At 43.2% G+C, this 13008-nt stretch overlaps 1 protein-coding gene and 2 pseudogenes across 1 annotated transcript in view; all 3 read right to left on the reverse strand.

Moving 5' to 3' along the window:
• LOC140240812 (centriolin-like) overlaps positions 1–13008 on the reverse strand; it is a 94440-nt gene that overhangs the window by 59987 nt on the left and 21445 nt on the right. The window contains exons 13-14 of the mRNA XM_072320584.1: positions 12281–12379; positions 6622–6786 (exon numbers count right to left, since the gene is read on the reverse strand). Coding sequence (XP_072176685.1) covers positions 6622–6786; positions 12281–12379 — 264 coding nt within the window. The remainder of the gene's footprint in view (positions 1–6621; positions 6787–12280; positions 12380–13008) is intronic.
• LOC140240807 (uncharacterized) lies at positions 7533–8514 on the reverse strand (annotated as a pseudogene).
• On the reverse strand, positions 10272–11605 carry LOC140240810 (uncharacterized; annotated as a pseudogene).

The raw sequence follows: 13008 nt of genomic DNA on the forward strand, positions 1-13008 counted from the left end.
ATAATGTGGATGTTGTTGGGGTCCAGCTACGATCACATGATCAGGATTTCTAGATGCACCCTGACTGGATTTGCGTAATAAGTCAACTGTTGGTGTTAGGAAGAAGAAACCGCCTGTAGGGCGTCACCCCTGGCGAGAACACCACATGCCTTTCCAATATTCCTCACCTCATCCAATTGCAGACCCATTTCTTTGACCAAAAAATGACACTCATTGAGCCACTTGAAGGGAGGGTTGAGCCACTTGAGGGCTGAGCCATTGGAATACAGGGTTTAGCCATGGCACAACTCTCCCTCGACACGTTGGCACAACTCTCCCCACAGTCGCCATTTAAACTAACCCTCAAAACCTATGAAAATGACCACACCAAACATGTTGAAATTTGCTGAAAGAAACAAATGATATACAGACTATCTGCTAATCCAACTGATTCGCACTTATCCTCTACCACAGGTGTGAGAGAAAACCACATATCTGACAAGTGGACATTCACTTTTGGTGACCAAAAATGGTTTTTCTTTGACTATTTTGTCATGCTTCGTCCAACGTCGCTGCCTCATACACTGGAATATAGTTAATCATAGGCATGAACAAGAAATGGCAGCAGCTGACTGCTGTCAGTCACTATGAAGATGTAAGGTGGCCTGGATCAACTCTCCCAGCGGCTCAACTCTCCCACACTTCCCCTACACACGCGCAGCGTATAACTGGACTAAACCATCCTCAACACTACGCACGTGCCAAATTAACCCTTTCGATCCCGAAAGAAATACGAACGTGTGCTTCCCTCACGCAGACACAGAAAGACGACCGATTTACATCAATGTGTATAACATATCACTCCGCGTCCACACACACACTACGCCATAAACCCATCATGCTTTCTCAAATCGTAACACCTGCACATACAGTAAACTGTAACAATCACGATGCAAACTACATACAGTACTGTACGTAGTTGCGCGACGCGACGTAAACTGTATCGCGATCGCCCATGTCCACGACATAGCATAGAGTGCTACACCACGCTACTCACCGAAATTCATCGGCCAAGCGAGAACGAAAAAACACTCCTGGGATCATATCAAGCCCGACCAAATCACCTAAGTCCGCAGAAACCCTGCCGAACTCCTGTGACGTGCCCCCAATTTGTTACGGAGGTTAACTTGGCCTAGCGAACCATCATAACCACCAAAAATACCCAGACTCTCAAACAAGGTGTTTGGTCGATCTCGGTCATCTTGTCGAAAACTCTTTGTTTACATATTCCTCCGCGGAACAATCAAGTGCCCAGAAATGATAATACAATGCACATGTATCCATAACAACACTGACGCAATATTTTGGCTAGCCAGACGGACTAGTAACTTCAGAATTGTATGATTTTTAGCTAGTCCGATGTGATTTTGGGTGGCCAATGGCCAGCGGACCATCGCCAATTTCAAACCCTGTAAACCTATTGCATACTATAGCAACACATGTGCATGTTTTCAATTCACCATCCTACTGTCCGGTGACATTCAAACAAACCCAGGTCCATGTACTGAAGTTGATGTAATGCAACATGCTAATGAGTATTGCAGTAGTTTTCAGCTGAATCGTATTACATATGATGTACATGCCCTCTATCAGTTAAATGGGAAGCCCAGTCATCTACTTCCTTTGACTGTTTGGAGAAGGGTATATGTATGTGATCTTGGGATTGTGCAGCAGTGGCGTACTCACAGGGGACACCGCAGGCGGAGGATTCCAAGGTCACAATCCCTTTGTGATACTTCCAGTGGGTCTCAAATTGGTTTATGGAACGCAAGATCCTTAACGAATAAAGTCAATGTAGTGTCAACTCTGATCATAGATAATGATATTGATGTGTTAGTCATCACTGAGTCATGGCTTTCAGGTGACCAGAGGTATGAGCCTACCCTTGCTGAATTGAAATTATCCCTTCCAAATTTCAATATTATCAATCATCCCAGAAAGACATCTAGAGGAGGTGGTATCTGCGTCCTGTATACAATGTAGGTCTGCTGCGCGCTGTGTTGTCAATGACATTCACAAATTTTTGTCTTTTGAAATGTTAGATCTCATGATCAATCTCACTTCTTCATCTACTGTTCGGGTTTAGTGCATTTATCGCCCACCCCATTTCTCTCGTCACACCTTTACCAGCAACGACTTTCTTGATGAGTTTTTAACTCTCCTCGAGAGTGCTGCTGTTGATGCTCATCCAACCATTCTTCTTGGTGACTTTGATATACATGTAGATGATTCTGCTGATAGTTTCACTCAGTCTTTTCTCAGTGCCGTTGAAGCCTTTGGGTTTCATCAACATGTTAAGGATGCCACTCACCAAGCAGGCCACACACTTGATTTTAGTCTTTAGTAGGAAATCTGAAGATATTATTTCCCATATTACTGTATTGCCATCTTTGCCATCTGATCACTTCGCCATTCTTTCCGCCATTAATCTTAAAGGCCCATCAAATCCTAGAAGGAAAGTAAGCTTTAGAAAGCTTTGCAATATAGACACCAACTCTTTCCGCCATGATATTAAAGAGGCTTTGTTGACTTCCCAGTGTACATCTTGTCCTACAGAAGCAATTTCAATGTATAATGACATGCTGAGTAATCTGATGGACAAGCATGCCCCTGTTAAAACCGTGACTGTTACAATCAGACCCAATGCCCCTTGGTTCTCTGATGAGATTAGGGAGGCCAGGAGGCGTAGGCGTCGTGCTGAACGTTGCATGTTGAAGTCCGGCATGCAGATTGACATGGACCTGTATCGTCAAGAATGTGAGTTGTACTACAGTCTGATCACTGATGCAAAGTCCCAGTACCTGAGAAAAGAGTTCGCCAATGCTGACTCTAAACGACTATTCAACTTCGTGAAGAAACTGTCCACTCCTTCTGAGTCTTCTATTTATCCTGAACATTCATCCGATTCTGAACTGGCGCACAGGTTCAGTATATTCTTCATGAAGAAAATCGATGATATTGTGTCTTCCTTTGCATCTGACGTTAACCATTTGGAGTTATCCGTCCAGGCTCCCGGGAACTCTTTGAACTGTAACTTGAGCGAGTATAGGCGGATTACTGATGCTCAGCTTTGACGCCTCATCATGCTATCTCCACCAAAATCTTGCAGTCTGGACCCTCTTCCAACTTGGCTGCTCAAAGAGTACCTTGATGAGCTGCTTCCGGTTCTAAAAAACATCATTAACACATCATTGTCATCGGGTAAACTTCCGATACCATTCAAGACATCTCATTTCCCCTCTGTTGAAGAAACCGAACCTAGATCCCAATGTCCTGAGCAATTACCGACCAATTGCCAATCTGCCATTTGTGAGTAAGCTCCTTGAAAGGACTGTCTACACAGCTGATGTCTTATGTTGATAGTAATCATCTGCTTCCTACAAACCAGTCAGCATACCGCAACCTCCACTCAACAGAAGCTGCCTTGTTGAAAGTGCTCAACGATCTCCTTCTTGCTGTCGACAAGGGTAATGAGGCTGCTCTTCTTCTTGACTATTCGGCTGCGTTTGACACGCTCGACCACACGTTGCTACTACAACGACTTGATAATGACTTGATCCATCACAGGCACTGCCATCCAATGGATCAAGACATATCTTCAAAATCGCACACAGAGGGTGATAATCAATGGGACCTGTTCACGTCCTAGTTCTATCAGCTGCGGAGTTCCGCAAGGATCCGTTGCAGGCCCCCTTCTTCTTTTCCTCTATACAGGTCCGCTCACCAGAATCATCAGTTGTCATCATGGAGTCAACTACGCTATGTACACTGACGACACTCAAATTTACATAACTATGTCACCTGGTGATAGGATTGCTGCTGTTAACTCACTGAGAGAATGTCTCAATGACATCAAAGCCTGGTCCACTGCCAACAGACTCCGTCTGAACGATGACAAGTCTGAATTCATCCATTTCTCATCAAAGTTTAGGAGCACAGTTCCTCTATCAGATCCAACTACTCGGGATGGGGTTATAAAGGTCTCTGACTGTGTTAGAGATCTTGGCTTTACTTTGGACAAACACTTAAGCTGAATATGGGCTATCCAGCCATCTTCTCAGATGGAAAATGAACAAATAAAACAAGCAAAACTTAACTCTTAAACACCATATCACAAACATCTGAAAGTCTGCATCTTGGGGTATTTTCAAAATAGGGAAGATCAGGCGTCTGCTTGATCAATCATCAGCTGAACGGCTTGTCCACGCCTTCGTCTCCTCTTATCTGGACTACTGCAACTCCCTCCTTGCCGGCCTCCCTCTTTCTCACATATCCCCTCTCCAACGTATCCAAAAATCAGCTGCTAGATTAGTCACCCTTAGTAGGAGACATGACCATATATTTCCTGTTCTCCGCCCACTCCATTGGCTACCGGTCCATTCCCGTATTACTTTCAAGATCCTACTTCTGACGTACAAAATCACACGTAATCTTGCACCCACATATCTTCAAAACCTAGCATGACGCAAATCTCTCGTTTGAAGAGGCTAAACCCCCGCAAATAATGCCAGTGTATATCTTGGCAATCAATGACTTAAAATCAAAGATATAAAACACCTGTTTCTTGACCGTGGCCTAATCTAAGTATCAGTCATCGCCACAGCGCCACGGGGGGGTGGGGGGGGGGGGCACCGCGAGAGGAGGAGATTGTTTAGTTTTGGCATGGGCTATGTAGCTCCATGGTGCGTGTGTGTGTGTGTACGTGTGTGTGTGTGAGTGTAGACATTCAGCGTATGCAGACAGAGCATGCCTGTACTGCAGTGACCGGAACTATTGTCATTCCATTTTGTCTCTCCCCCATCTCCCCTCCCCCTCTCTCTCTCTCTCCCTCTCTCCCTCCCTCTCTCTCTCTCTCTCTCTCTCTCTCCCTTTCTCAATGATCCAGTCAGCAGGCTGATTGTAACCAGGGAGGTAGTCTCACCTCCAAATAGCACATTGTCAGCACCGGCAAACTGGCAATGCTCTCCTTCTTATTCCTGTATTTTCGTTATTTACGGGTCAATTTTTTTCGTTCAAAATGTAAAATGGATGACCATAGAATTTCTCAATAGAATATAAAATTGAAAACTTTAGAAAGGATAGAGAAAATTGAGTTCACTTTGAATGGTCTGCCACAGGCAGATATCCTTATCATGCTCTTACGTAATACGACAGCTGCTGGAGTCATCAAACCCTGGCTTGGCCTCCAGGTTTGTCACGCCGAGCAGAAAGTTTATTTGCAATGGACAAATACTTCGACTCCCAACTCCCAAACGAAAGTCTTGAAAGGGGTATAGGAACCTCACTTTGGGGACCCCCAGTTGGGGACTCGCCTCAAACGAGGGATTGACGGCATGGTCTCTCTTCGCTCCTCCTCTTCTGCCAGACCCCTCCGTTCATCTTCCTCTCTCCAATTACTTGATGGCCCACGAACAAAAACCTGTTATGGTGACCGAGCCTTCTCTTCCATTGCCCCCACTCTTTGGAATAAACTCCCTCTTTATATTCAGAATGCCTCATCTGTTGAATCATTTAAAATTCTTTTCAAAACTCACCTGTTTAATCAGTTGTAATTTTTTTTCCTGGAGGTGCACACAGTCAGTTATCAATTATTGTATCATATGTATTTTGTTTTTTTCTTCTTCTTTTGTTACTGTTAATATGCTGGTTTTGTTAATGTTATTTCGTTTTCTAGTCTTTTTGTATGAATAGCACTAGTGCGCTTAGAAACGCCAGTATGAAGCGCCATATAAATGCAATTATTATTATTATTATTATTATTATTATTATTATTATTATTATTATTATTATTATTATTATCATTATATTATTATCACACTTCTCTACCACAAAAAGAGTTGTATAAAAACTGCTGAAAACCCACTTTCCCACTTATTTTAAGATCCCAAACTTTAATATCAATGTTGTAGTAGAAGAATAGCTCTTTCAGAAAATACGGAAAACTCAAAATTAACTTGCTTGACCCATTCCACCTTTTTTGAGTCCTCATGTAAAATCAAGGGGTGCGACTTTCCATTGGTTTTGTGATGCACGGTCATATCTTAAAACGGAAAATTGTTGTTGTTGTTTTTTGGCTGAAATTTCATGACTTTTTCTTTCCACATCTTGCACATACTTTGAGACCCCACTAACAAAAATCAGGAAAATCATGAAAACTACTACCAATACCAACACTACTACTACTACTAGTACTATAACTACTACCAATGAATGATAATCATGATGCTGACAATGAGTTATCAAGCACCATGGAGAGTGGGCATATTGGTGCTGACCTGGGCCCCATTTCATAAAAGATGTTAGGATGTCAACTCTTGCTGGAATGACAACTTCCCATAGCAACAGCCAATCACGAAGCTGGATTCTTGACAATTGACAATGACAATTGACATTCCAGCAAGAGTTATTATCATACCAACTTTTTATGAAACGGGGCCCAGGACAGCAGTATCAGACATAGAGAGTGGGTTTTTTAATTCAAGAAAATAATGTTAATCCCCTTTTGACATGAGTATGTCAAATCACCATAGTGCATGCCCGAAACAAACAGTCTGACCTCAAATATTTGCATATACACAATACCTGCTGTGCAGCTATTCTGTCTTTTTCTTTGATCTGATTTTGAAGTCCCGCTAGGTCACCTTGCAACCTCTGCATTTGACCCCTGACCCTTGGGTCATTCAAAGGGGCTTGGCCCTGTGTGTCTGAGATGGTTGCAACTTGTGGCTGTGGTGGAAATGGTGGCGGCTGTAGAAACAAGAAAGTCATGTAAAAAATGACATTTTTTTTCAAATTCAAATTCAAATGATTTTATTAGGAATTTTCTGCAATTTTTTTATCCAGATGAGACTTTCAAAGATATTTCAAAGATAGAATCTTCTGTAGCAAAATACAAAGTTACATAAAAAGATAATTAATTTATTGATTGCTGTTATACACAAGTGTACCGGCATTTTGACTTAAGATTAAAATAAAATCCTGAATACACAACACTAACATCTTGAACAAACTTGAATATTCTTGTATCTCGCTGACCATAATCTATTGGTTCTTAGATGTTGATAGAAAGATTAAACGAGAACTTACCAGTTTGAAGTTTGATCTTTATTTCATGAGGGAGTTGGAGAAAGAATTCACAGTGAGAGCCTGCTCGACGCGCGCGCAGTCATACTTCGAAGCAACAAGATGTGACTTCTGTCAGAGTGGAAAGATTGAGAACTTACTTGAAGTTGATCTATACATTTTGGGATAATATTCATGAAAGGGAGGGAGAGGAGGGACTGTGAATTCTTTCTCCAACTCCCTCATAAAATAAATATCAAACTTCAAACTGGTAAGTTCTCGTTTAATCCTTCTATTTTATTTCGTGAGTTTATGCAAGAACTCACAGTGAGATTTTGTAGCACAGAAGTCACATTTGTTCCAACTGAACAATCTTAGGCATGTACAATGGCAAGCAAAATGTAGGCTAAAATTACCTGGGTCTGAGGCCATCATTTCCTCATAATCAGCTGTGACAGACACTTTCCCTCGTCTTGCAGAGGCTTGTCATAGATTTTGCGAAATGTCTGCTCTTTGGACCAGCCTGCTTTTGCGAGGATCAGAGGAATAGGTGCATCCGCTCTGTTTGCTGCTGAGCTAGATGCTGCTCTGGTTGAGTGTGCACTGAACATTGTGGTGTCAATGCCAGTGCTAGTCATGATTTCCTTCATCCATCGAGAAATTGTCTGTGCCGTTACTCTCTTGAAAGGCTTGCGAAAACTAATGAAAAGATGTCATTCCTCACCTCGGATCTCCTTGGTTCTCAGAAGATAGGCCTTAATGTATGTAACTACACACAAACGTCTGTCTGGGGGGTACTCTTTCAAGAGTATGTCCAATCCAAAATTCCCAGGTCTAGACTGCTTAAGATGTTCATGAACTTTGAATGACACCATAGATTGTTTGAGAATCATGTTGTCTAGATTCAGGCAATGCAAAGTCTGCACCCTCTGGGTGGATATCAAGGTCAGTAACATGCACAGCTTCATCGTTAATTGCTTCAAACTAAGCGAGCTTGCAGGAGCTAGCATTCTCAAATACTTGAAAACAATATTCACGTCCCAAATTTCTGAATACCGCGGCCTTGGGGGCCTGAGCTGGAACACACCTCTCATAAAACAAGAGAGAAGCGGATGAGTGCTGATAGTGAATTGTTCATCCTCTAACACTAGAAAGGCAGCAAGTGCACTCCGTGCTGAATTAATAGCTGAATAGCTCAAGTTCTCTTCATAAAACATTTGCGTATAAAACTCCAAACAAAATTAATCTTGGCATGAAGGTGACTTTCCTTCTTAAGTGTACAAAACTTTTCCATTTTGTTATATATGTACAATATTGTCTTTGGGTTGATGCCCTCCAAGATGCTGCCAAGATGTCCACCGTTTTGCTGCTCATGCCAGAGTTCTTGAACAGCAGCTTCAAAATATGCAACATAACAGATCAAGGCAAGCGTGTAAAGGGCGTGGTTCCCCAGATACTGGTTGCGTAATCAAATTTCTGTGTCTAGGAATAAAGAGTGGTTCATCTTTTAGCATTCTCCTCATGCGAGGAAACCATGCTTGCGTCGGCCAGTTTGGGATAATCAAGAGACCATGTGCCTTGTCGTTTTTTTTTTTTTTGTTGTTGAGACATTTGGGGATGAGGCAGAAAGGAGGGAATGCGTAGAAATACAGATCACCCCAATTCAGAGTGAGAGCATCCACTGAAACCGCATCCGGGTCAGGCAGCCACGTAACATAAGCAGGCAGTTGCTTATTGAGTCTGGACTCAAAGAGATCAATTTGGGGAGTACCACATTTCTTTGTGCGTATACGTGCGTATCATGCAGGTGGCCCCAAAATGATTTCAAACCAAGCCCTGTAGCCAATATTTCAAGATAGTTGATTTCATTGTTTTGAGCACACACTATCTCCTGATCATCCCATCTACCGCCAGTTTCACAGCTTAGATCAGTGGCACCCCATCCTTGCCCACTGGCATCAGTACGGAGCTCTAAAGCTGGTCGATCTCGACTCATTGGTGCCGACTGGCAGTGAATGTTATTGAACCACCAAGCTAACTCCTGTTTAGAAGCTTCAGACAAATTCATAGGCCTATCAAAATGCCCTTTGCTTGATTTCAGTGCAAGAATTTTGTCTCTTTCTAGGCTACTATAGAAGAGGGGGCCACATTGAATTGCAGGGAAAGTAGCAATCAGTTTCCCAATGACCTGCGCCACCTGCCTGATAGTAGGGTTCTGTTTCCCTAGTAATTCCGCACATAATGCCCTGATATTTTGACATTTCTCATGAGGGAGCATTATGGTCATGCTTTCTGAATCCAAGACAAACCCCAAGAATTGGAGCCATTGCTGAGGCTCTAGGGTAGATTTCTCTGAAAAATAACAAAACCAAGATCAGAAAGCAGTTTTGTGGTTGCTTGCACCGCTTCTAGTGCTTGCGATTCAGTTTCACCAATTATGAGAGTGTCATCTAAATACCCCACAACCAGGTGGCCTGCCTGTCTCAGTTTTGAGAACACCGGCTTCATAAGTTTGGTAAAGAGTCTAGGCGCTGTACTATGGCCATTGGGGAGTACCCTAAATTGCCAACATTTCCCTTGCCAGACAAATCTCAAATACTTGCAATGTGAGGGGTGAATAGGGACAGAGTAGTAGGCATCTCGAAGGTCGACTGAGGCAAGGTAACAACCAGGGGAAATTAGGGTTGTTGCTGTATGGATGTTATCCATTTTGTAATGCTGTACATTCAGACTGTCATTTAGGTCCGATAAATCTAAAATCAGGCGTATGTCCCCATTTTTCTTTGGGCATGTAAAAATATTGGACACAAATTCTCCTGCCACATGTTGGCATTCTTCGATTACGCCTTTCTCGGCCAATTTTCGAATTTCAATGTCAATCTTGCTCTCCTCAGCATTACCCACTCTGTAGTGGTAAGGCAGTTTACCTCTGCGAGGTGGGATATTCGCCTCTTAAAATTCAAGTTTGTAACTGTTAATTGCATCAAGTATGACAGGATCAGTGGTAATATGATTCCACTGCTTGCTAAAATGCCTCAGTCGACCCCCAACGGGCAGGTCTAATGGAACGTCTACATGTTCAATGTCAACAACTGACTGTGCAGTATAAGTAGATTGTGTATTTTCACAACAAGAGCTAGGCCTGCAACTTACCTCTTTGGGTAGTGCAGCTACTTTCTCCGTGACACAGTGCATGGCTTGGCTGGGATCACTGAGTAGCTCTGCCCCCGGTTGTGCGCATGCGCTGGAGGTGGGCGAGTCTGTGTGTGCGGGGCTGAATGTCTGTTTCCCCGCTGTTGGCGTAAAATACGCCTGGATGTATCCCCAGCTGCGAGCCAGCCCGCGCTCCGATATTGCCTCCGGCTGAATCCACCGCTGGCCGTGCGCTTTTATGGGTGATACGGCTGATGCGTTGCTCGCTTAGCCTGCCCTTTAACCACACTTAAGGCAGCCCTATTCTCCTCTTTGAGATCTTTTACACGTTGTCCCAGGTTGTCACCGAAGAGAAACGCGGTCATGGGCGTTGTAGGCTTGCACAAATGTGCGTAAGCAGCGTTCATGTCGGGCTTGATAAGCTCCTTTCTCAGGCAGTTCATTTCATAATTGGCGTTACAGAGTAAAGCAAGTGCGTCCTGTTGCGCCTCTCTCAAGTCAGTAGGGAGAGTTTGTAGGAATGCACATAGCCCGCGGGTGAGAGATTTCTGTACTCTCTGCAGTTTAACGTCCCTGCTGCGTGTAGACTGGGTCACATTATCCCAAATCACTGGATTTACTTTAGGGACTAGCAAGTTGGGGCAATTGCTCGGTGCTGGGTAGTTTGCTGCTGACTCTTCCATAGATTTTTCCTCCAGACAATGGGAGATTATAAGATAGTTGGTAGAATTTGCCAATTCATCATTGATAGGTTCGCCCACAGAGGAGGAGACCGCAAACTTTGCAGCAAAGGATGGTACTTGCACAGGTCGCCCCGTGTGCTCTGCGGATGCGTAACCCGCTGCCGCCGTAGGGAAATCGCATTCATCCCCACTGTAGCTGCTGCCGCTGTGGTCCCGCAGCATACCGCGTGCTTGCGTACTATCGTCAGTAGCACACGCATCCATATCCCCAAACGGCACACCACCGTGGTCTGCGGTACAAGCCGTACCAACATGGCCGGCACGTAGTTGTTGTTGTTGGATACGATCGAATGAAAAACTTGATCGAGTAGGCTGAGACGGTAGCACTTCCATGACTTTCTCAAACATGGATTCAAGCTTTGAAAGGCGGGAAAGTACCTCCGCGTCCGTCTTCTCTTTAGGGGGGCTGCCTTCTTACTTAAGCCTGGTTTGCTGGGTTTTTTAAGGGTTTTCCCGTCCCCTTCTTTCTTCGACTGAGCCTTAATAGCCGGCGAACACTTAGGTTCATGATGCGCGGCTGTAGTCACCACCGCCACGACAGACTTAGCTGTATGCTGTGGGGCGCACAAACTAGTGGTGCCACCCACGACAGGCTTAGCTGTATGATGGGGGGGGGGGGGGAACGGTAAGCGGAATTTCCATCCCGCAATTCTCGTAAATAAAAGTCCACTTCCGAAGCAAAAGACAGCTCTAACTGAGCTACAGATAATAACAATCCACAATATGATAAGATTGTGCGATGATGCACGGTAAAAGGGACGAATAAAACTTGATTTAGACTGCGAGGAGGGAACTTATTCTCTCGTGCATAACGTGCGAAGAAGCGATATGACTGCGCGCGCGTCGAGCGGGCTCTCACTGTGAGTTCTTGCGTAAACTCACGAAACAAAATATATTACAAAGAGTTCAGGAAAGCTACATATACGAGCACTCCATTGCATGTACCTTTTCTATAATTGGTGATGAAAGTCATTCAGCACATAGTTCTGCTGGTTTCTGGTGCATCACATAGATTCTTCTTTGATGCTTGTGGTCGATAAGAGAACCTCTTCAATTGATGTTTCCATAAGTACACTGTATATTCAGGTCTTCATCTTTGATCATATTGGTAAAAACTGGTTGATACTGTTTGAAATGTCAATTGAGTAGGTCCTTTTCAGTATGACATTAATCAAATAATGCCTCCGGCGACACTTCGTGGTGGAGGCATAAAAAATACTCAATGTGGTGCACCAGAACCTCTCAGAATGCAGACCGTATTAAGAGAAGTGCTCATTAATTACCTGCTGGTTCTGAGAGTCATCGAGTTCCTGTCTTAGTCTCTGCAGCTCTTCTCTCATTCTCTTCAATTCTTCTTCATCTTCTCTGTCCTCTTCTCTTCTCTGACAATTAACAATAATGCATAACATATCATGTTATAATATTGTTTTAAGCATGCAATTCTAAAGTCTTTGATTTTAGATCATTATGAAGGTTTCAGACAGAAATAGGCTTCATATTCATGAAATTTTTCCATCGAGATGTTTTCATTGCAACTGATTGACAGTAGGGCAATTTGCCAGTCAGAAATAGGCTTATTTTAGCTTGAAACAAACACTATGACCACATGGAAACAAAAAGGCCATATCGTGATAAAACATCAAACTTAAACATATATGACTGCCCAGCTCGAAAACCCACAAAAAGTAGGCAAAAATGTTTAAACTTGCCTAACACTTAACATTGTGTAAAAGGGTAAGCTCTAAGCTTTAAAATAATACCTGTATAACTTTTTAAAATCTGACCATCCTAGCCCATTCAAAAAGTGATTGATACAAGAGAGAGTTGAGGAGGTAAAGTTTCACAGAAAAGGAGAAGAAGATTTAAAAATGAAGGTCACTCAGGTGTGCTGAAGTATTAATCATAACATGTTCTTCTTCACAATAAAAGCAGTGCCTGTCCGAAAAACTATGGTCCACAAAAACTGCTAAAATATTTCAATTTCAAGTTTTGTTTTATGCCGCCAATTTTG

Source organism: Diadema setosum, chromosome 17, assembly GCF_964275005.1.
Source record: "Diadema setosum chromosome 17, eeDiaSeto1, whole genome shotgun sequence".
In the NCBI taxonomy this organism is placed as follows: Eukaryota; Metazoa; Echinodermata; class Echinoidea; order Diadematoida; family Diadematidae; genus Diadema; species Diadema setosum.